Below are 20,782 nucleotides of genomic sequence, written 5' to 3'. Positions count from 1 at the left end.
AATTTTGCCGGTATGAACTTTCAATATCATACATCTAACAAGTGCCTAGACAACAAAAAACAGTACATCGACAAATTACCCAAATACTAACTTGACAAACTAATATCCCTCATTCCCATCCAACTTCCCCCAGAACCCCTTCCCAACTTTCCCTTCATCCTTGATGCGGTTATACGGCTTATCAGACCTCTTATCAATATCCTCATTGTGCCTCTTCACATCATCAGGGACATCGGGCTTCGTGTTCCCATCCTTATCGACATTGTTCGATTGGCGCCCGTCCGTGATCGTCGGCTTCGCATTGTTAGATGGTCTCGTCGAGATAGTCTCCTCGATTTCACCGTCGTCTGCGCTCCCGGACTTGGATCCGGATTGCTTGTATGCGGGCTGCGACTTGGAGCTGTTTTCCTTTGTGACGTTAGGTGGTGGTGCTCCTATCGTACGTTAGTATGGTTGTATAAGAGAAGGAAAGGCAAGATGCGAACCTGGGTGCTCGATGTCACGGGTAGGTCTGTTCCTATCGTCCTCGGACTTGGTCTCGCCGTCGCCGTAGGTGCTTTGGCTGTTGAATCGTTGATGAATGGAGATAGGAAATCGGGAGGTTGTAGGGTTGTTTGCTCGGATTGAGCGGGTGCTGCGGAGTAGAGAGGTCATGGTTGATGACATTGTGAAAGAGATAGACTGGGTATAGGTAGGTGGTATGGTGTATTCTGTAGTGAGCTCAGTGCAATTTCTGGACCGCATTCAATTTATATGGGTAGACAGCTCTGGCGTGCTTGGGGTGATGATCGCGGCGAGCGTATGACGGATTGCAACGTCATAATCCTGACTTCAGTCACTCCCCCATACAAGCCTAGCGAACACTTCGCTGTAGGTAGTAAACTACCATTACTAATGGACTTTTGGATTCGCTTTGATCTTGTCGGATTATCAGACTATACAAATGTAGTATGTATACGTAAATAGAGGACTCGACTCGGGCATTATCTTTTGCCGGCGTATAATCGAAGACCAGACAACAATCACAAAAATGCAGCAGGATTGCAGTGCTGAACAAAAAACAGGAACGACTGAAGCGGGATCCGAGGACCCGTATGCACCATGAGGATTCCATAAACGCCGTATGCGTGGACGATATAAGTATAGTAAACGAGAGTCGAGATCAAGTCGAGGCATAGCAGAACATTGCAACAAGGCAAAGGCAAATGATATCATGAAGGCACTATATCGGCCAGAAAAACAAAAGGGTCATAGCCAAACAGATAAAAAGACATGACATCCTAGATGAAGACAAGAGAAAACCATCGCGCCGAGAAACAGGTAATGTAGACCACACAAGGATATACCGAAAAGCTCATAGATGTACCGTAGAACCGCCCTAAAAACGCCGACGCTACCGTCCCAGCTGTCGCAGAATCTTGATCGATTGGTTGAGGTCCAACGCTAAACTAGTCGGTCAATGAAGCACAATAACATATGCTCTGGTACTGTGCTTTTGCCGTATAAGTTTGAGTGGCGCTGCCGGAGCCCTTGACGGTCGTTGTCGGCTTTGGCTCGCTCACACTGATGCCAATTGTCTCAGGAGATACCGACTCAAGCGAGCCGTTATCCATGACTTGCATTTGTTGGCAGTAAGGGGGGTGGGCTTGATAGTTGTCTCGCTTTTCCTCCATCTTGATCCTGCGAGGATAATTGTCCAGTGAGCTATCCGCCCGTTTTGACAACGAATCCGCCGTATAGACTTTGGTGTCGTCGTCTTCGTCTTCACTACTCGAGCTTGAGCCAGCGAGAGAGTACCGCGACTCTTTGGTTGTTTGATTGATGTAGAGGAAAAACTCCATAGCTGTGCTGTTCCACCAACAGAACCATGGTCGTTCGCCCACATCGCTCGAGCGCTTGCGGTGGTGTACGGCAGCGAAAACCTCATCTTCTGAGACACTACGTCTCGAAACATCCGATGATGAGAACGTATCTTCTGGAACAACGACGAGTTTGTCAAAGAACGTAAAGAAGGACAGGGCGGGTCCAAGACTAAGGTCGCTTGTATCCATCACTAGATCGAGTGGCATGGTTGTTTCGGTAAAGAACGGCACCTGAGCACCGTATGTCAGTGTACTAGGTAACGTGTTGCTGTCGAACTCGATCGTTCTATCATCTTTGTCTCCACCAATCTCAATCGGGATAGGCCTCTGGTTGTAACAGCCCCAGGATGGTGTTTGATCTTGATCCTGAATACAAAACTTCGATTGATTCTTCGGTTCGGCCGGAATGGCGAACTTGCCTGTTGGAATAGCCGGCATGTTGTACGGGGTTTGAGAAATCGGTGTAGCGTCCGTCTGAGGAGGAACGGTTATGGTGGAAATAGTTGGCTCGGAGTCATCGCTGGCTTCTTCAGCAGCCTTCTTAGCCCCCAAGATGCCACCGATGGCACCTCCTATGCTCCCTCCAACAATCATAACAACAGACACCAAGACCAACGTCCAAACCGGTAGCCCGCAACAGACCTTTTTCTGGCCCCTCCTCTTCAATTTTTCTTCAAAAGCCATAACACCGGTTGGTGCCGGTTCATCCGGGGCACCTCCCCCTCGTTCAGTCGGCTGATTGCCAGCAACCACTGTCCTTGAAGATACATCCGACGTCGCAGGTTCCCGTTCGTTGCTACCATTAGATTGATCCACAATAGGTGGGACATCTGGAAGTGCAACAACGGTGGCTTCTAGCTTGGGTGAAGCGCCCTCTGGGTAACGAGAATAAGGTGGAAGCTGCTCAGTATAACCATCTGGGCCGATTAGATCACCAACATCGTCAGCAGCGCGATTAGGTGGCCTCTGATACGCTTCTTGATTATGTCCGGGGAATCCAAGCGGTATGACCGAGTCCTCCAAGCCCTCTTCAACCACAACGTTCTGTGGATACATCGCATATGGGTGCTGCGGCCCGTTTGACTCAGTTAAAGGCGCGTCGACCGGACGGATAGTCGAGGTGGTGGCCACACTGGGCGAGCGACTAACACCGATCTGCGGGTACATCGCGTAGGGGTGACTGGGTCCAGTAGCGCCAGTATAAGGACTAAGAGCTCGGGGTGGAATGGAGAAGCGCGAGGACGTGCTCTGACTGCGTTGCGCCGTCGACTGGGCTGTTGAATTTGACGTAACAGAGTTGCGATAGGCTAAGTCCGCCCCTTTCTGAGGCAGACTGGATCTGTGAGCGGTATCATCCTCGAAAGAGACTCGAGCATCATCTCGAAACGGGTTCTCTAATGGTTCATTATCGGTCGTGGTTGTGGCATATAGCTTCTGTTGATGTGGTAACGAAGATCGAAGGGTGTGTGATGAGGCAATCGACGATATGGACAAACTTCGAGGCGTGAGTGTCACTTGCTCCGGGTCTATAGGCTCTAAGGAGTACTCGTCCGAAAAGATGTTGGGATTCGAAGTGCGCCCGGGAGTAGACGGATGGTGCATTGAATCAGGGTTCTGAGTCGGCCCCGATCGAGATCGAGAAGACTGCGAGAAGGAGCGAGTATGATCGGAGGATAGACGCCCAGACATGGCGTTATACAGCCCTGACGGGCTTCCTGGTCTGCTCAATCAATATTAACGATTTTTGACTCAGACCGTCACCCAAATCGAGTCGAATCAGGCTGGCGGTTTCACGGCAAAGGAGCGATCGGAACGGGCGCGGAGGGGTTGGACGACGAAGGAATGGATATACCGCGACCCAGATTGGAAAGTAAGATGCCGACAAAACTAGCAGAAGCGAGAATGGCAGGGCAAGCCAGGAGATAGAATCGGAAAGATGGCGGGATGGTAGGTTGTCGGTGGTTGATGAAGAGGCAGATCTCTGATACGAGGGAGGAGAGAATGAGAGAGGGAGAGAAGGAGTGGCAGCCTGAGGAAGAAGGATCCCCGTTCAGGACCAGTTTGTTTCCAGCCTTGGCTGAGGGAATTATCCACTGGGTCTTGCATTAAAACTTCGGCAGACTGCTACTGAAGACTGTCTACATCATTGCCATGGAAGTATCTACCGGCAAGAACAACTTGAAATTCCAATGTCATTCTGGCTATCATTACTGTTACTGCAAATGACAGCGACTGGCTACTTGTCAACCTCGAAGACATGTTTTCGCTCGCTTCCCACTTACCCCGATTATTCTTAGTGATGCATGCTGCGCCTCAGTTCTCAGCTCACTAAGTTCGCACGAAACACTTATCCCGGAGCATCCTCGGTTGGTGCAGAAAATTACACGCTTTGGGAGCGATGCAAAAGAGCGAACGGCAGCATGGGACAACCTATCACCGTGACAGCCATCTCGGAAACATGTCACTAAACTTGGTCGTTCAACCGATTGTTCCCCGCCGGTCCTTGGCAGTGTGAAGTTGTGGATGTTGGAGGCAAGGATCAGGGAAACCTTGCAACGTCGCAACCATTATCCGAAAGACTGTTGATGCCTGATGACCATTTTATCCAGTAGTGGCATCAGGAGGGTTTCACTCAGGAACGATTCCAACAAACTTAATGGAGGCAGGACCGCTGGAACCAGCGGCGAGGTGGAACCAAACTACTTTTGTGTTTTGCAGCCCTGCAAGGCGGCAGATAACGCTACGTATCTGCCTGAACCCGGAAAAGCCCCGTTGTGACAGACAGTCCCTTGGAAGGTTGAGGATTTCTCCGCATTCCAGAAAACTCATCATCGTCGTCATCAGATTGCAAGGAGAGCAATGAGGTCACTTGACCAGCTCCTCGATACGCAGGCATACTTCGGCAACAAATCATATTCAAAATGCTGTGTTAATTACAGGAAAACATACGATCAATTGAGTTATAACCTTGACCTTATCTAGGCGTGGTTCCAATACGGGCTATCTGGAATCAGCCCAAAGTTGAGGGTCTTGTGGTGAGACCTAAAAGATCCGACCCAAGGAATTGTGCAGACCTCAGGTAGGCTTTCTGCCGATGTCTGGCATCTAATTTCGAACCATTTAATCTTCCCCCTTCGTTCACTCTCGGCCCTGGACACTGCAACGCATGACGCAGAAACTTTACCCGATTTAAGATGGCCTCCCATTCGAGGACAAAGACATTGTCTCAGGCCTCGTAATCGCATGCATGGATTGTCATCATCGCGGCTGTTATGGCAATCCTTTCTAAAAGAGGCGCCAAGGTAGGGTTGGCCGGACAAGCGGCCTCTGTAGACCCAGCTTCTTTGTACTGCTACGAGTAACTTTTATACTCGCATGCAACGGTACTGGTCTCTCTGACATCGTGCTCTTTGTTGACTTTTCACTTGTGCTCGCCCGGCTGCCTCTTCAGGGCCAGGATCTCCGACAGTCTCACAGTTCCTTTCTCTCCCCATCCTTGAACTCCGCCTTGAACAGAAGGCCTGACACGTACGTACCAAGCCCAAGCACGTCTGTCAAGTTCATCGGCACGCAAAGTGGAGGCCCAAGACTGGCAGACCGAGTCAATAGACCGTAGTAGTTGTCCCAAACAGACCTCCTTTGCCGCCTCAACCTGTGTGTGGCTCTTCCTCTTGGTCAACGCTGACTCTGCTGACTCCTCGCTTGGGGATGGGAGGGACGACTTAAAAAGATATGCGCGTGCTGACTGTGCAGCGTGTATTGGTAGCGCTATATCTGCGTTTGCGGCCAATTCGGAGCGATCTGTTTGTGCTTTCTTCAATGCTTCGGTATCAATACCCCAAAGTGGCGGTGCAGGCTCTGGTTCATGCGCCGAATATTGGCCTAATATCTCATCGGATGCAGTTTCCAAGTCCTGGGACCCCTCAGGTTGGCCCTCGCGAGGGTTGTAGTCCCATCGTTTCAGCACCTTGATATCTCGACCCAAGACAGACACCGTAGGCTGACCCTCGCCCCATCCTTCTTTTTCCGCCGATGGCCCACTCTCGAGGCCCAAGGTGACAGCTTTTGAGCGGCTATTGGCGCTGACGACGGCTTGGGCTAGGCTAAGCCTGCTCGAAATCGGCTGCTCAGGCATCGTATACTTCAAGACACAAACAGCAAATGCAAGCAACAATGGTGCTCTATTTGTGAGTAGCACGATGTCCGAGAGTTCTTCTTCACTAGCGGTTGAGACTGGGAGAGCCAGTGCGCTCTCAGTTGCAAATGGGGTCCTTGTATCCTCTTTCAATGATGCTTTAATTCTCTTCTGGGGCGATGGTTCTGCGCCCTCCGTAGAGGCGCCGCGTTTTTTAGATACCCTCCTTGCAGCGTTAAGCACTTGTTTCACGATCTTGTCATCTTTAAATATCGCCTGTAAAGGCTTGATGCCTCCCTTGGAGATGGCTTCAGGTCTATAATAGGTCAGACATATTGTCAACGTCAAGTCTGTTACATACGTTGTCATATCCGCCTTTAGAAGCTCGTTGACTTTACCCATGGCTGTCGCCAAGGGCAATTTAGCATCTTGGGAGAGAAATCGGAGAAGCGTCTGTACTTGGGCGGCAGCCATTGCTATTTGAGTGTATATTAGACAAAGTCTTGGAAAGAATAATGACGCAAAGAAGAGAGTTGGCGAGCAGTTGTAGTTCACAGTTGAATGTGTGCCTGAGGAACCAGTCGATCTCCCGCCTCCGCTCCTCTCCGACAGCTTTCCGTTCGCAACAATCGCATCGAAGTTGAACTCTTGACACTCGACATCAGATCTGAGGACATTCTCGAAAAGTATCGGCCTGCCGCTTGCGCAGATCGTTGATATGGCGGAGGACTCCAAATCCAAGGCGTTCCCCGAGGTTTCGTCAAAGCTCTCCGCCCCAGCCAAGAAGTCGCTATTCGAACGCCAGAAAGCCGAAGCTGAAGCCAAACGTGCCCGCGAACGCGCTGAGACAGCGGCAGTCTACGAGGATTTCGTCAAGTCGTTCGAAAATGATGCCTCGGCCGCCCCCGAGCGCTCAAATCTCGAGGCGAAGCAGAACAACAGATTCGGGATTAGGAACCCTGGTTTTGGGGGAGGACCTGCGAAACGGCATTTCACCAGCTCTGGTCCGCGCATGAGTGGTCCTGGAACATTAGGGCCGGCTCCGCCATCACTGTCTCGCAAACGCAATCACGAGGGATTCCAGCCCTTGCACCGGAATAATAGAGATTCTTTGCAGGGGGCGCTAGGATTCGATAATGGTGCCGCTGGGCCTGGAGGTGCTTTTCGCACATCGGACGACGAGAACACGGCGGCGGCGGACGCGAAGGAGGCTGAGTGGGCTGCGGCTAAACCGACACTATATCTGGCATCTTTACCTCCTGGGACGTCCCAGTCCGTGGTCAAATCTCTTATTCCGACTGTGCTCAACGTCGACAGTGTCAAGTTCCTGCGACCATCAGGCCAGTCTGCTACTGAACGAAAATCGGCTTCAGCCATTGTGACTCTTGCCAGTGAGTCAGCTGCCTCTGATATTGATAGCAGTGTCAGTGCCTTGCAAAACCGATATTTAGGGTGGGGGTATTACTTATCTATCTCAAGGCATCTTTCATCCGCCGCAATTGGTTCAGCTATTCCTGTCGGTCCCTCATCGACGGGTTCTCTTCCATTCGGTGCAAAGTCAATTGCACCGGAGCTTGGAGGCCGACTAAATCGCGCTCCGCCGCCCGGTTTGCACCGGGGCGGGTTTGCTCCTCCAAGCTCCTATGGCGCGTCCTATGGTGGCAACGCCTCCACTACACAGGTGGAAGTGAAAGCACCATCAGACTTAAAGCAGCTGAGGCTGATTCACAAGACTTTGGAGAATCTCCTGAATTTTGGGCCTGAGTTTGAGGCTCTCCTCATGAGTAGGCCGGAGGTCCAAAGAGAGGAGAAATGGGCCTGGATTTGGGACGCGAGAAGCCCTGGAGGGGTATACTACCGATGGAAGCTATGGACCATTATCACAAATAGCCCTTCAAAGGGCCAACGAGCACCACTGCAACAATTTACGCCAGTCTTCGAAGACGGTGCAAGCTGGGTCTCCCCAGAAGCGCGCTTAACATTTGAATATACTACTCGGTTAGATGAATTAGTCTCTGACGAGGACTACGACTCCTCAGACGAGGACATGTCTGACGGAGAGGACGACCGACGGCAACACGGTGGGCCACCTCCTAGTGACGGGATCGGAGCGAGCAATGAAGGACTAGGCCATATGAATCCACTTAAGAAGGCCAAATTAGCTCACCTTCTCGCCCGGCTTCCGACGACTCATGCAAAGCTACGCAAAGGTGATGTGGCGCGGGTCACCGCATTCGCTATTAAACACGCAGGTGCTGGGGCTGATGAAGTAGTGGAGATGTTGATGTCGAACATTATCGAGCCTTATGCTTACACTGGGGCGAACCCTGACCGTGAATTGGAGAGGGGCCTTGCCCGAAAGGAGCAGAATGGGGATGGGGTAAATGCAGCCCCAGCAGATGGGGCAGGCAAGGAGAAGCTGGATACATCGTCTGCGAAACTAGTTGGGCTTTACCTCATTTCCGATATCCTCTCTTCGTCCGCTACCAGCGGCGTGCGGCATGCCTGGCGATACCGACAGTTATTTGAATCAGCATTGAGAGCACATAAAGTCTTTGAACACCTTGGCAGACTCGAAAAGGATCTCAGTTGGGGACGACTGCGGGCAGAGAAGTGGAAACGCAGTATAGGCTCCCTTCTACATCTATGGGAAGGATGGTGTGTCTTTCCGCAGTCGAGCCAGGAATACTTCTTTCAGGTATTCGAAAAGCCACCGCTTACGGAAGAGGAGGAGAAAGAGGAGAAGGAAAAGGCAGAGGCTGAACAAGCGGCGGCAGCATTCTCTAAGAACAAAAGCCGCTGGAAGGCTGTTGATGAGGAGTCCTCTGGTCCACGCTTTGATCCAAACCGTCCACCTGAGACGAAACCGACCTTGATGGAAATCGACCAAGAGGATGCAAGAGCCATGGACTTGGACGGGGAGCCGATAAGCGATATTGATGGAGAACCGATGGAAGACAGCGATCTGGAGGACGCTGATGAAAACTCGCTTGAAGGAGACAGAGAGGAAGGCACGGCGCCAGAAGGGAACAAACCGAGGGAGCAGCCTGAAAATGTCCCAGAGAAACCCCCAGACTCAGAGACGCCATCCGGGCCAGTACGCAAACCACGGCCTCGAGCGGAGGATATGTTTGCGGATTCAGACTCGGAAGGGTAGAACAACTGTTGGAATGTATACCATGACTTATGCATAATTAAAGCCAAATTATCTGGACCAGATGATGCCTGCTACTGATAAAAGCCTTCTGTATAGTTCGTAGTGCTTCTAGATTAATTGGTGCCCGGAATATAAGGCAGAATTAGCACCAGCCCCACAACTGCCTCCCCTCTCGGGAATTCCTCCTCAGGCTTCTCTCTTCAGGCTGTTGATCGGGCAATAACTCTCTCGCTTCTCCTTATATTTCTCGCATCCAAGCCAAACTTCGCTCTCTTCGCATCTCTTTCCATCACAGAAACACAATCATGTCTAGTACGACTCTCCGCTCCCGTCGCATTTTCCTACAATGTTTTGCTTTGCCCCTCCTTGAGGCTCCAAAACCAACCCCCTCCAACAAAACAAACCTCACAATCAAAGGATTTCGCACATTATGAACAGAGCAATGCGCTAACATTTCTCTCTACTTTAGACTTCACCGAGGTTGCTCGTACGTCACCCCTACCTCGATCGCCATTGCGACCGTCCATATCCGACCCCTGCTACCCCGCGAAGCAAACACGAAAATAGGAGACAGAGATGGAACCTAACATCATTCAAACAGAGCAATTCGTCAACTTCTACTATCGAACTTTTGATAGTAACCGCGGCGGTCTCGCCGGTCTCTACGTACGCTTTACGCCATATCTCAATGATTACGGTAGTTTATAAGAAACAAAAGTGCTAACGATGCCATGTTGGGGTTTCAACAGCGCGACCAGTCTATGCTCACTTTCGAGAACTCTGCCACCCAGGGCGCTGCTGCTATTACTGAGAAGCTCACTGTGAGTAATGCCGACACAACCCATACGTGCACATTTGTCATTTTACCGCTACTTTTATTCGGCCGAGGTTATAGCAGAGAATCATTATCATGAACCGTTTCTCGGTGTGTTTTGTGGGTGCTAACATACTCGAAAAAATAGTCTCTGCCCTTCCAGAAGGTCCAGCACCAGGTTGCGACCTTGGATGCTCAGCCCTCTAGCGAGTCGGGCGGTATCCTTGTCCTGGTTACGGGTGCTCTGCTGGTATGTTCCTTGCGAATCAGGTGAATAAAAAGCACAACGGATATGGCTAACTTGATTCCCTTTCTTCCTTTAAATTAATTCAGGTCGATGAGGAGCAGAAGCCCATGAGCTACACACAGACTTTCCAGCTTCTTCCCGACGGCACTGGAAGCTACTTCGTCTTCAACGACATCTTCCGTCTGATCTACAACTCTTCTTAAACGATTTACCCCCTATAACGATCTAAGGAGGATAGATGAGTGTGGTCTTACCGGAGGCTTATGATACTATGAATTAGAGGGTGAAAGAGCCGTTCCACTTCTTTACCAGTCGGCTGATGCTACTGGCATGACAGATGGTGCTGTTACTTTCATGCGCTTCTGTGGGATACCGCTTGGTTTACTCATTGAAATGAATGCTATAAAGTTAGAAGTTTCACCAACATTTGATTTCACCACTAGACTTGGAGAGACCTAACTTGCAGATGTCTAAATGCCCTACATGTACATCAGGCGACGCATGTCAACTAGTTACAGGTACTCTGACAGCTTGAGAAATCGAGGCGCTAATAGGAACCATATCAAAGGCAGGCTAGGTGTCTGATCGAGCGTGAGCGACTCAAGCCTAAAAACGGCAAATCAACGACTGTCCTGAAGAAGCGGCGTCTCTTCATAGGGGCGATCTTCATCTTGGACATCGTTACTCTCCCCCGAATGACTCGGGGCAGTATCCTTGTTATAATCATGACTATGGCCCTTATTAGGACCAAGGTACTCAAAGAACACCGACAGAACCAGGAGGGTGCCCTGCAGACACGCCGTAACGATAAGAATGCCCCACGTGCTCCAGCCCTTGCTACCCAGCCTCGCTGCCAGACTGCCTGCCCAAACAAAGGCGCCGGGGGTCTGGATGCACATCATTGGTATGCTCAGGCTGCCTACGCAGTGCAGCATAAGCGTGGTGTATATTTGAGGGAAGTATTGGATTGACGCGAGGATGGCCGCTGTGACGCCGCAGAAGTTCGACCAGGCTTGCAGAGAGGATGGCTGTTTGAAGCCAACGGCCAGGGTGACGATTAGCATTATCGCCGCGTGGGCGATGCATATAGCAGCCACAACAAGTGCGGTTCGATGTGTTGGTCCTTCTTGCTGCGTTGGTGAAAGCGGCGGTGGTGTGGATAATTCCCTCGGGAAGAATATGACGAAAAGAGTAAGTCTAAAGAGAAGTTAGCCTTGCATAGTCTGGGTCGATCTTTGGACGTACATCGCGAAGAAGCTGAGCAGCTGTGTCGCGACCTGCAGGACCCCTAACAGGCCTGCAAAGCACGCCAGCCCGCTGACGTCCTTGCAACATGCAACGTCTTGCAGGCTCTGCCGTTGCGACACCATGTTTGCCAAGGCAAACGTGCCCGACGTCGTTCCCAACAACACAAAGTATGGCGAAATCCCAAACGAGCTCTTTAACGTGGCGATTCGATATAATTGGGGGAGGTAGGAAACGAGTATTCCGAGTACGATTAGGCTGGTCATAGTTAGTCGATGTGAGGGCATACATATCACTCAGGGAAAACATACATAGATAAGATGAAATTAGGGATTCCTGGCGATGCCAGGTACTCGCACTGCGAGCTCGAAGCAGCCATCTCGGACTTCAAGTATCGAGACCGGAATAAAGCAGATTCCCGGGAGTTCCCTGTGTAAGAGCTCTTATCTTGGACCAAGCGTTGATCAATGAGCTGGCCGAGGCAGTTACCAGACTACCAGACCAGATGGACCGATCGCATGTCAACACATCGTCTGCCACGAAGAGAAGACCTTTTTTTTGCCAGCTGTTTTGCTTTTTCTAACAGGTGTTCCTCAACGGGCGCCGGTGACCGATCACAAATCACAGCTAAGAATAGACGATGGAAAAAGGTCGTTTGTTGGCGATGGGGAAGAAGGTGGTTGTCTCCGCACTTCCCAAAAGGGATAGCTTCGTCAGGTGCCGCGGCTTCCTTTGCCAAGACATTAAGGAAGGGTTCTGGCATGGCTTACCGCCTTCCCATTTGGTGGTAGCGTCATCGGTAGATCGGTACTTCAATAGTTCGATATAGCTTCAGCGCCAACAAGGATAATCGGTTGGTGAAATGCAGTAAGATGATTGTCAGATCGGTGGTTGATCTCTCCAGCAGCCAAGCCAAGCGTACAATGACACCACTGGCAGCACCATGTTTGGTAGAACCAGTAATGCCACCTCCATCGATGACGCCAAACGCTGTGCGCCAACTATGCGTCTCATACGTCACTCGGTGGTCACCTTGAAGACCCTGGTTTAAGATATCCACACTCGTTCTCGTCTCCTTATATCTTCTCTGGAGCACTCCAACTTGGGACTTTTCGGTCTAGTTTCACCTTAATCGACTACAGAAACTCTCATATCTTACTAGAACAACAACCGAACACAAGCGATGAAGCTACATTTAGCCTCCTGGCTGGTGTGCACTCTTGCAGCCGCCGATGCGGTGGGGGCGTCCACTTGGTTTGGCAAAGCTGGTGCGTTGGGCAATTACGGTGATGATACGTGACGATGTTTTGGAGTCCATTCTACTAACACCTGGATAGTCTACAACAAATGGCACGAGACGGAGCTAGAGCGATGGCTCTCTGATCATGGTAAGAAAACCTCTTCTCCACATCCTACAGAAGCTGACAATTCAGACATCCCATTCCCTTCGCCCGCTGATCGCAAGAACCTCGAGAATGCGGTCAAGACGAATTGGGACGTCAAGGTTCAGAAACCCCTTGGTCAGCTCTCAGACAAGGCTGGCGACCGCTGGGAAGACACCAGGGAATGGATTTTCGACACGTGGTCGGAGTCCCATTTGAAGGCATTCCTCGACCGACATGGCGTGCCTGCCCCGCAGCCTCGCCATCGCGATACTCTTCTCAAGACAGCACGCGAGAACTACGAGTCCGTCGCGCAGAAGCTCGGCGAAGCTGCCCATTACCCCGGAAACTGGCTGTATGAACAATGGACCGATTCTGATCTGAAGGTCTGGCTCGATGAGCGCGGATGGCCTGTCCCTCAGCCTAGCTCACGGGACAAGCTGATCGCGGCTGTCCGTCGAAACACTCGCCTCGCCAGTCTCCAGGCGAAGAGTATCGCTGCCTCTGTTGTCCATTCGGCCAATGCCGCTCAGGAGACTTTGAGTGAAGCCCTCTTCAACGCCTGGTCCGACTCTGATCTCAAACGGTTCTTGGATGAGCATGGCATCCACGTCCCACAGGGTTCCAAGCGTAATGAACTCATTGCGCTGGCACGAAAGAACCGCGCCGCTCTTGTCGAGCAAGCCTCTTCTGCCTCTTCTGCAGCTTCTTCAACAGCCACTGACTACATTGGTGCTGCTACTTCGAGAGCCGGCAACGAGTACGCGCGGGCTACCGACAACGCAGACCTGAAGTCTCAGGAAGCCTTCGACACCGCCGTCGACACCTGGTCTGACTCCCGTCTCAAAGCCTTCCTTGATGCTCGAGGCGTTCCCGTTCGCCAGAAGGACAAGCGCGACGAGCTCATTGCTAAGGTGCGGCTCAACAAGCACAAGGCTGCCACCGGCTGGAACGCTTGGACTTTTGACACCTGGGACACCGAGAACCTGAAGTAAGTTCAGCCCTAACCTCACTCGTCTCAATAACTAACAATACCCCCAGGAAATACCTCTCAAAGGTAAACTCCAAAGCCGCCACCAAAGCTGGCGCAACGCGCGACGAGCTCGTCAAAGAAGCCCAAATCTCCTACGAGAAGGCCACAAAGGCCGGCGGCGCCCAACTCGCCTCAGCAACCGACTGCATCAAGGAAGGCATGGGCAATGCCAAGGACGCCACCTTCGACACCTGGTCGCACTCCGATCTAAAGGAGTACCTCGACTCCTACGGCGTCCCTGTCTACCAGGGCTCTCAGCTCAACGAGCTGCGCGCTACAGCACGCCGCAACGCCCACTGGTTCAGGTATGGTACTTCGACGCCTCAGGGCGCGCTGTACAGCTACTTCTCTGGTGCGGCGCAGTGGGTGCTTGACCAGTTGAAGATTGGGGCTGCGAGTGGCCGTGCCCAGGGGCATGAGGCTGCGGAGAATCTGGGGAATAAGGCGGAGGAGAAGGCTGAGGATTGGAAATCTGAGCTGTGAATACCAATTTAGTATGGGATGGGATGTTGGTGCATGATTGAACGAATGTCTTTTTTTGTTTCCTTTTGTAATGAGGTTTTACGATGTACTCCAGTTTCGTCAAAACAGTTTAGTGATCGCATAGGTAGTTCCAATTTATAATCTTAAGAATTATGTGGTTAGTGTTGGGTTATATATCCCGATTCCCGAAACATTGTACGACTGCTACCAGCATGAAACTCCAGGACAGAGCCGGGTATCGCCCGTTGTATATTCTGAACTCATAGGAACGCAAATGGTTACCCTGTAAAATTAGATCGTGTCTCATAAGACCTCGCTTTTTGAGTATGGAATGATATGAGATAAACTAAGCACCGTAGAAGCCCTACCATCCATAGCTGGTAGCTACCAACCAAGAACCATAACGGAATATCTCCAAAAATAGTTCAGTAATATCAATATCGCCCATGACTTCCGCTTCATCCCCCTCTGCTCAGCATGTTGAAATCTCGCGCACCCAACCGCATCATCACCCACCCTTCTCACAAAATAGAGAAAAGCGAGAGTTTGGTCTAGGATTTCGGCGCCTCGGGATCCCCCTCCGCAACCAACCTCCCAACAACAAGGTACTTCTCCAGAAACCGCTCCTCCCACCCCTGCAAATTCTCCAACTGATCCGCATCCAAATCCTTAAGGTCATCCAGCGGCCCCGATAGATCCTCCGTTAACATCTCCCGATCGAAACTCTGGTGTGCCAGGCCGCGCGAGGCGTCGCGGCCTGCGAAGTTCTCGTAGGGTCCGCCCTAGCCATTTACATCAATACTGGCATTTGCAAGGTGTAGATTGTTGGACGTACAGGCCCATAAAAGTTCCTCCCCGGTGAAACATCAAACACACGGCCTCGGACGGCAAGGTAAACAGGCTGGTTATTCTCACCGTTGAATGGGAGGAGGGTCTTTGGCGTGAAGGTGCGGAAGACGACGGCGGGGGGCGCCTTGGGGAGGGTAGCGGGTGGTTTGGAGCGGAGTTGCAGGTAGACGAGGAATGTGAAGGCGGAGAAGAGGATTAGGTTTATGGGGGTTGCGATTGAGAGGCTATATCGTATGGATTTGTTAGGTTAGATTTGGTTGGGTCCTGTGGAGAGGGGAAGGGTTGAGTATGGATGATACTGACACCTCTGCTTGCGGAGCTGGAGCTGTTCCGTCTGCTGCGGGGTTCGTCAGTTGTTGTTTTGGGGTTTATGGGTGGCAGTGGACTGAACGTACCTGCGGACATGATTGAAGTAATGCGCGATAGACTCGACTATGGTAGATTTTTACTGAGGGTTTGAGAGGAGATGGTGTTTGCTTATGATCGTCGGCAACTGTCAGCACTCAGCCGTCGGTAATCTATGACGGAACCCATTCCATTTGGCCAAGGCACGTGATTCATACTGGGTGCCTGGGATTCAAGGCATATATATAGATATACGGCGGCGTCGACCTCGTTCTTTTTTCCTTTACAACGATACAAAGATCAGGAGACTACCCGTAGTAGACTTTTTAACCTTCATGATCTCAATAAATCTTCAAAATGGCTCTCGGCACAGACCATCCCATATATCAAACCCATCACATATTCCTCCCCCCGGTAACCCGAATCGTCTCCCCATTAACATAACTAAGCAACGGACTCGCAACAGCCAACACACTCCTCGCCGCCTCCTCCGGGCTCGCCGGCCTTCCCAGCGGAATATCCGGATACGTCTTGGGCTTCCCCTCGCCGCCCTCCTTCGCAGCGACCTGTTTCCCCGGAATCCCCAGCGCAACCTTCGTCCCGTCGGGCGTCGTAATGAATGCGCCGTTCTCCTTCGCTGCTGTGAGGCGCGTCTTCACGAACCCGAAGGCGATTGTGTTGCTGCGCACGCCGAACTGCGGGCCCCATTCCTTGGCGATTGTGCGGGTTAGACCCACGACACCGGCTTTGGCGAGGGCGTAGTTTGCTTGGCCTCTTTTCTTCTGGTTAGCATGGTTGCTAGGTAGGGAGTATGGAGTAGTAGACTGAATATAGGATAAGATGGGTAGAGGGGGGTGGAGACATACGCATTCCCATGCAACCCACTCGTACTCGAGATATTAATCACAATTCTCGGCTCCCCATCCTTAACACGGAAGTACTTCGCCGCAGCACGAACAAGCTTGAACGGCGCGGTGTTGTGCACGGCTAGCATGGTGTCCCATTGCTTGTCCGTAATCTAGCCCATCAGTTAGCGAGCCATCGCAAACAGAATACCCCAGGCAGGGCGAGAGGAGGGAGGAATAGGAAAGAGAAGGAGAAGAAGAAGTAGGCACCTTATGAATAACCCCATCCCACGTAAACCCCGCGTTATTAACGATAGTATGGATCTTGCCGTTCCCAAACTCAGCCGCCTTATCGACTAGCGTCTGGATGTACTTGTCGTCTAGGATATCTCCCACCACAGCAATGGCGCGGTTCGTCTCGGCGGCGTTGATGGCGTCCACGACGGCGTTTGCCTTGGCTGTTAATCAATTAGTAAACCGGTAACCATTTTTCTCAGGGAACTGGGTGGATTAAAGAGCTTGGAATGGTTCAATACCTCCATCAATATCAGCAACAATGACCTTCGCGCCCTCGTTCGCGAAAAGCCGCGCTGCTTCGGCACCGATGCCCTGGCCTGCGCCGGTGATGATGGCGACTTGGCCGGCGAGTAGGCCGCTGGGGTAGTTGAGGTGGGCGTTTAGTTGGGAGAGGCGGGAGGCCATTTTGCTTTTGTTCTTGAGGAAGGGTGAGACGGAGGCGTTGAAGGGTTAGATAAAGAGTTGGAACTTGGGGAATTTCTACTTTGCGGGGGAGTTGCCGAGGCCCATGGGCTGAGGTCCAGCCGAGTGCCGTTCGGCTGTCAGTGTCGAGACTCGAGACTTCAAGTCTTAATATTTGATGGAGAATCAAATTGGTTGAAACTATATAGTACACAAAGCTGTTTCGTACACAAGCTGTTTGCTAATTTGTACATTTGAGGTGAAACAGCGCCTGAACCGGTCTATAGCGCGATGAAATCAAGTTTTGAGGACGTATATCGTGACTTCGAGGTAGTATCGTATTTATATCGCTCGCTCTGCGCATCGCGCATTCCACATAGTAAATAAGCCAGACTATGTATCAACAAGAAGCCTGCCTTCCGTATAGTAAGGTATCTCCGGGTATCCCAAGGGTGACGTGACCACAGCCGTCCAACTCCTGATATAATCCAAACATATCCAAACAAAAAACAAAACACGTCAAGTGTATGCAAGCTTCATCTTCCGGGGTATTTCTCACAGCAACGAAACAAGAAATCAGAACTCCAAGCTCCGTATAGTAATTCCAAGCAGTGCCAAATAATCCTCCCAAGAAATAACATGTGCAACATATTATAATAACATCCAGATTCTGGTTCCAGTGGATCGATCCATAGGATGGGCGAAAGCATTATCCTTGCGGCAATCCATTGGTTCCTTTGGCATGGCCAAGGCAAATCCAGTGGAAATCCGGGAATCCGGGCCAAAATATTAATCGTATGTCCAGTAGAAAAAGAAACCCAGTGGCGGTCCGGGGAAATAATACAGGGGGAATAGGTCGAAAAATGTCCAAGAAGGGTAAAGGCGAAGGTGGTGAAAGTATCAACGTAAAATCGCGAACTAAAAGACGGGTATAGGATAGATGAAGGGTTGTTGACAAACCGCGAAAGGTTCCGGCGTCGCCAGAGGCTCCGGCACGTCACTGCATGGCACGGAGTCCTCCAGCAGCAAGTCGTCCTTGCAGGTGGCCACGTCGAATCCAAGGGAGGACATGCTGTCTACGTCCGAGAAGCCCTCGGTGTAGGAAGAAGCGTCCGAAACTGCGGAGAAAGCATCGGAGTATTGAGAAGAGTCAGACGAGCAGGTGGATGGTTGCACGTTCAGGTCCTCGACAACAGGGGCAGGGACCTGTGGAGGGTGCATGTAGTTAACGAGTGGCCCAGTGGTTGTTCCCCAAGGGGTCATGGGGCTGTGCGTGAATCGAGGGCATTCCAGGATGAGTTGGCGCAGCTCCGGGATGGTAATCCTCTTTGATGGGTCGATCTCGAAGACGCGACTGAGGATACAGACCACCTCGTCCGACAAGGGAAGAATAGACTTGAGGAAGAATGTATCCTTGAGGTAAGCGCGGAAGGTGGAGTCCTCGATCGAGGCACGCTTCCACGGATTACGGCCACAAGTCAAGTTGACGAGGATGACACCCAAGCTCCAGACGTCGTTTGGTGCTGATTGATAATACGACATCGGGCGAGGGTTTGGTTGCTGGCACTCTGCGCTGACGGTTAGCGTTGTCGACCTAATCAAAAAGGGTGAACGTTACCAGGTGACATGTAAAATGTGGATCCGCAGCCGAAATCAGAGGTGAGATAGTCCGTCGTAGCAAGACCAAAGTCGGCTAACTTGACTGTCAATCCTTGGTCGGTGACCAGGATGTTCTCTGGCTTGAGGTCCCTGTGGTAGATTCCCAGCGAGTGGCAGTAGTTGACGGCATCCAAGATCTGGAGGAAGACGCGCTTAACCAGAGGATCATTTCCGACAAAATGGCTCTTATCGGTGATGCTAGAAAAGAGGTCTCCTTCAGGGCAGAATTCAATGACCACATAAGTGCAATCGACGGAGTCCATGATGCTCTCCAAAGAGACGACATTGGGATGTTGACTGGCCTTGTGGTGGAGCTTGATCTCACGCTGCTGGAATTTGAGCTGGCGGGGATCCAGCCCAGCTTTGTTGAGAGCCTTGACAGCGTAGAGGACATCGGTGTGGATGTCAACAGCTGTGTAGACGACACCGTAAGCGCCCACACCGAGGATGCTGGTGAGCTCAAGCCGGTTGGCTAGGAGCAGTCCAAGACGGTCTTCCGGGGCATAGCAGCGGGCGAGAGGGGGAGACGGGGGAGGAGTGGGAAGCATATGAGGGTGAGGGTAAGGGTGAGGGTACATGAAGGGGACAGGCGGGGCCAACATGGCAGTTGACGTTGATAGTTGATGGTTCAATGATCCTGGGGAGCGAAAGAACAAGTAGGCCTATCCGTATTCCGTATGGATGGGTGGTAGTATATCCTAAAAGAGGAATATCCGGGGGGCAAGATATCCAGCTGGCGAGACAGACACACAAACACCAAATCGGACCGTATTGAGACGCTTTTAAGAAGCCATGAAGGAGCGAGTCGGTCAAATCTATCCAAAAGTCCAGGAATTGTTTATTGTTGGTGTAGTTGTTGTTGTTGGGTGTGGGCTTGTAGCAGAGCCAGGTTTCCAGTGGTGACTTGGCGGTATGTTTGGTTGTTTGTCCTTGGGGCTGAAGCAGAGTTGTTGTTTGTTGACCGGCAATCCAGATATTAAGGAAGGGTAAAATATGTATAGACCAGAAAGGCGAACGGAAGCGTATATAAAACACAAACAAGCAAGAAGGAAGAGGAAGAGGAGTGGGAAGGACAGGAGGGATAATCAAGAGGGGAGGGTGAGGATGAGGATAAGAGGGCAAGTAAGATTACTAGTAACAAAAGGGGAGGATGGCAGCGCTCGAGTAATAAAACCAGCGGCAGGACAGCCAGGAGGCGAAGGCAGCTCAGATCGTGGCCACCGCCCCTGCTAGTGCGCCCTTAGTGTGTCTAGTGGTCTTCGCCGTGCTCCAGGCCCGTTCGGAAGCTGTTACATTGCGAGTAACATCTGGGCCGCTCTGACTGGTCACAGGCCGCGGTGGGATCCCAACGACTGGCTGCCCCAATCTGCTCATGGCGGTGTGGCTGCCCCACCCACACTCCGTCAGGAATCAGGCGCCCTCTGCTATGACTGGCTGCCCGCCCGTGTTTCTGTTTTTACTCGGTATGGTTCCAGCCTCGAATGATTCATGATTGACATGCTATCTATGCACACCGTATTTCAGTTTAGACAGAGTTTATAGTCGACGATTTCCTGGACTCCATACTCAAGGAAAGTTTGTTTGAATGTACGAGAGTGGCCTCCTCTGCATGGACAGGTGGAATAAGTTCGCACAGTCGTGCCCTGCAGCATCGCCCGGGCGCACACTGGGGCCCTGGGCCCTGGGCACCAGTACTGTCACAGATCCCGCTGCCCTGCTCAGGCTTCATCAATCGGAGTATATATCGCCAGCCTTGCCTCCCCACTTGCACTTTTCCACGAAAAAGATCTCGAACCGGACTGCTGCAAGAAGGCAGCAGCAGGCGCCAACTTGCCACCTTTGATCTCCATGTGGAAGATGTGGAAGCGACCTGGAACATGGACTGTGGATCCCTCCTTAATCTGTTGAGATTAAGGTGTCGACTGTGCGTGCGCTCCACTGGAACGTGTGGTCCTGGCCCTTGCTCAAGTTCTTGCCTCTCGATGACTTTGCTTTCCTTTCCAGTTGACGCCGGAAACATCAAAATA

General features: G+C 51.5%; 11 protein-coding genes across 11 annotated transcripts; 4 read left to right on the top strand and 7 right to left on the bottom strand.

The window, feature by feature from the left end:
- Window positions 1-99: 99 nt before the first annotated feature.
- BDV17DRAFT_291610 (uncharacterized protein) lies at window positions 100-666 on the bottom strand (the record flags this gene model as incomplete). The annotated part of the gene is made up of 2 exons (XM_073762170.1): window positions 100-434; window positions 486-666. The coding sequence occupies 2 exons, from the start codon at window positions 664-666 to the stop codon at window positions 100-102; spliced, it is 516 nt and encodes a 171-aa protein (XP_073615228.1).
- A 665-nt stretch (window positions 667-1,331) lies between these two features.
- On the bottom strand, window positions 1,332-3,650 carry BDV17DRAFT_95549 (uncharacterized protein). Its single transcript, XM_073765397.1, has one exon. The coding sequence runs from the start codon at window positions 3,549-3,551 to the stop codon at window positions 1,449-1,451; it is 2,103 nt and encodes a 700-aa protein (XP_073615227.1). The 5' UTR covers window positions 3,552-3,650; the 3' UTR covers window positions 1,332-1,448.
- Window positions 3,651-5,195: 1,545 nt separating this feature from the next.
- On the bottom strand, window positions 5,196-6,580 carry BDV17DRAFT_95545 (uncharacterized protein). Its single transcript, XM_073765396.1, has 2 exons — window positions 6,359-6,580; window positions 5,196-6,313 (listed from the first exon to the last, which is right to left on the bottom strand). The coding sequence occupies exons 1-2, from the start codon at window positions 6,469-6,471 to the stop codon at window positions 5,284-5,286; spliced, it is 1,143 nt and encodes a 380-aa protein (XP_073615226.1). The 5' UTR covers window positions 6,472-6,580; the 3' UTR covers window positions 5,196-5,283.
- Window positions 6,581-6,636: 56 nt separating this feature from the next.
- Window positions 6,637-9,311, top strand: BDV17DRAFT_264118 (uncharacterized protein). The gene has a single exon (XM_073757977.1). It carries the CDS (start codon window positions 6,716-6,718, stop codon window positions 9,152-9,154), a length of 2,439 nt encoding a protein of 812 aa, XP_073615225.1. The 5' UTR covers window positions 6,637-6,715; the 3' UTR covers window positions 9,155-9,311.
- A 30-nt stretch (window positions 9,312-9,341) lies between these two features.
- Window positions 9,342-10,735, top strand: BDV17DRAFT_95508 (nuclear transport factor 2 family protein). The gene is made up of 4 exons (XM_073765393.1): window positions 9,342-9,820; window positions 9,904-9,975; window positions 10,117-10,218; window positions 10,302-10,735. The coding sequence occupies exons 1-4, from the start codon at window positions 9,731-9,733 to the stop codon at window positions 10,416-10,418; spliced, it is 381 nt and encodes a 126-aa protein (XP_073615224.1). The 5' UTR covers window positions 9,342-9,730; the 3' UTR covers window positions 10,419-10,735.
- Window positions 10,452-11,969, bottom strand: BDV17DRAFT_95513 (PQ-loop repeat-containing protein). The gene is made up of 3 exons (XM_073765394.1): window positions 11,772-11,969; window positions 11,461-11,718; window positions 10,452-11,412 (listed from the first exon to the last, which is right to left on the bottom strand). The coding sequence occupies exons 1-3, from the start codon at window positions 11,837-11,839 to the stop codon at window positions 10,836-10,838; spliced, it is 903 nt and encodes a 300-aa protein (XP_073615223.1). The 5' UTR covers window positions 11,840-11,969; the 3' UTR covers window positions 10,452-10,835.
- Window positions 11,829-12,296, top strand: BDV17DRAFT_95522 (uncharacterized protein). The gene has a single exon (XM_073765395.1). The coding sequence runs from the start codon at window positions 11,928-11,930 to the stop codon at window positions 12,249-12,251; it is 324 nt and encodes a 107-aa protein (XP_073615222.1). The 5' UTR covers window positions 11,829-11,927; the 3' UTR covers window positions 12,252-12,296.
- Window positions 12,297-12,350: 54 nt separating this feature from the next.
- Window positions 12,351-14,508, top strand: ish1 (double-strand break repair enhancer MSC1). Its single transcript, XM_073757976.1, has 4 exons — window positions 12,351-12,728; window positions 12,798-12,848; window positions 12,894-13,833; window positions 13,884-14,508. The coding sequence occupies exons 1-4, from the start codon at window positions 12,644-12,646 to the stop codon at window positions 14,356-14,358; spliced, it is 1,551 nt and encodes a 516-aa protein (XP_073615221.1). The 5' UTR covers window positions 12,351-12,643; the 3' UTR covers window positions 14,359-14,508.
- A 36-nt stretch (window positions 14,509-14,544) lies between these two features.
- Window positions 14,545-15,759, bottom strand: BDV17DRAFT_264102 (cytochrome b5-like heme/steroid binding domain-containing protein). Its single transcript, XM_073757975.1, has 4 exons — window positions 15,603-15,759; window positions 15,511-15,544; window positions 15,194-15,431; window positions 14,545-15,140 (listed from the first exon to the last, which is right to left on the bottom strand). The coding sequence occupies exons 1-4, from the start codon at window positions 15,610-15,612 to the stop codon at window positions 14,910-14,912; spliced, it is 513 nt and encodes a 170-aa protein (XP_073615220.1). The 5' UTR covers window positions 15,613-15,759; the 3' UTR covers window positions 14,545-14,909.
- Window positions 15,760-15,947: 188 nt separating this feature from the next.
- Window positions 15,948-17,099, bottom strand: BDV17DRAFT_291602 (SDR family NAD(P)-dependent oxidoreductase; the record flags this gene model as incomplete). Its single annotated transcript, XM_073762169.1, has 4 exons — window positions 15,948-16,326; window positions 16,419-16,570; window positions 16,668-16,855; window positions 16,934-17,099. The coding sequence occupies 4 exons, from the start codon at window positions 17,097-17,099 to the stop codon at window positions 15,948-15,950; spliced, it is 885 nt and encodes a 294-aa protein (XP_073615219.1).
- An 811-nt stretch (window positions 17,100-17,910) lies between these two features.
- Window positions 17,911-19,768, bottom strand: BDV17DRAFT_94963 (serine/threonine-protein kinase). The gene is made up of 2 exons (XM_073765390.1): window positions 18,715-19,768; window positions 17,911-18,664 (listed from the first exon to the last, which is right to left on the bottom strand). The coding sequence occupies exons 1-2, from the start codon at window positions 19,355-19,357 to the stop codon at window positions 18,015-18,017; spliced, it is 1,293 nt and encodes a 430-aa protein (XP_073615218.1). The 5' UTR covers window positions 19,358-19,768; the 3' UTR covers window positions 17,911-18,014.
- Window positions 19,769-20,782: the final 1,014 nt, after the last annotated feature.

Source organism: Aspergillus undulatus (genome assembly GCF_047715775.1).
Source record: "Aspergillus undulatus strain CBS 261.88 unplaced genomic scaffold BDV17scaffold_26, whole genome shotgun sequence".
In the NCBI taxonomy this organism is placed as follows: Eukaryota; Fungi; Ascomycota; class Eurotiomycetes; order Eurotiales; family Aspergillaceae; genus Aspergillus; species Aspergillus undulatus.
Note: the sequence above shows the minus strand (reverse complement) of the source record. Positions and strands in the feature narration are given on the sequence as shown.

Bases quoted from the DNA above. Each gene is read 5' to 3' on its own strand.
- BDV17DRAFT_264118 (XM_073757977.1), top strand. From the start codon at position 6,716: ATGGCGGAGGACTCCAAATCCAAGGCGTTCCCCGAGGTTTCGTCAAAG.
- BDV17DRAFT_95508 (XM_073765393.1), top strand. From the start codon at position 9,731: ATGGAACCTAACATCATTCAAACAGAGCAATTCGTCAACTTCTACTAT. The intron at 9,976-10,116 runs GTGAGTAATGCC...TCGAAAAAATAG, and splicing joins CTATTACTGAGAAGCTCACT to TCTCTGCCCTTCCAGAAGGT. The intron at 10,219-10,301 runs GTATGTTCCTTG...AAATTAATTCAG, and splicing joins TGGTTACGGGTGCTCTGCTG to GTCGATGAGGAGCAGAAGCC.
- BDV17DRAFT_264102 (XM_073757975.1), bottom strand. The intron at 15,432-15,510 runs GTCAGTATCATC...CATACGATATAG, and splicing joins CCAGCTCCGCAAGCAGAGGT to CCTCTCAATCGCAACCCCCA. The intron at 15,141-15,193 runs GTACGTCCAACA...GTAAATGGCTAG, and splicing joins GGAGGAACTTTTATGGGCCT to GGCGGACCCTACGAGAACTT.
- BDV17DRAFT_95522 (XM_073765395.1), top strand. From the start codon at position 11,928: ATGAGCTGGCCGAGGCAGTTACCAGACTACCAGACCAGATGGACCGAT.
- BDV17DRAFT_95513 (XM_073765394.1), bottom strand. From the start codon at position 11,839: ATGGCTGCTTCGAGCTCGCAGTGCGAGTACCTGGCATCGCCAGGAATC. The intron at 11,719-11,771 runs GTATGTTTTCCC...AACTATGACCAG, and splicing joins CCTAATTTCATCTTATCTAT to CCTAATCGTACTCGGAATAC. The intron at 11,413-11,460 runs GTACGTCCAAAG...ACTTCTCTTTAG, and splicing joins CTGCTCAGCTTCTTCGCGAT to ACTTACTCTTTTCGTCATAT.
- BDV17DRAFT_95545 (XM_073765396.1), bottom strand. From the start codon at position 6,471: ATGGCTGCCGCCCAAGTACAGACGCTTCTCCGATTTCTCTCCCAAGAT. The intron at 6,314-6,358 runs GTATGTAACAGA...GACCTATTATAG, and splicing joins CTAAAGGCGGATATGACAAC to ACCTGAAGCCATCTCCAAGG.
- BDV17DRAFT_95549 (XM_073765397.1), bottom strand. From the start codon at position 3,551: ATGTCTGGGCGTCTATCCTCCGATCATACTCGCTCCTTCTCGCAGTCT.
- ish1 (XM_073757976.1), top strand. From the start codon at position 12,644: ATGAAGCTACATTTAGCCTCCTGGCTGGTGTGCACTCTTGCAGCCGCC. The intron at 12,729-12,797 runs GTGCGTTGGGCA...ACACCTGGATAG, and splicing joins CACTTGGTTTGGCAAAGCTG to TCTACAACAAATGGCACGAG. The intron at 13,834-13,883 runs GTAAGTTCAGCC...CAATACCCCCAG, and splicing joins TGGGACACCGAGAACCTGAA to GAAATACCTCTCAAAGGTAA.
- BDV17DRAFT_94963 (XM_073765390.1), bottom strand. From the start codon at position 19,357: ATGTTGGCCCCGCCTGTCCCCTTCATGTACCCTCACCCTTACCCTCAC. The intron at 18,665-18,714 runs GTAACGTTCACC...CCGTCAGCGCAG, and splicing joins CACATTTTACATGTCACCTG to AGTGCCAGCAACCAAACCCT.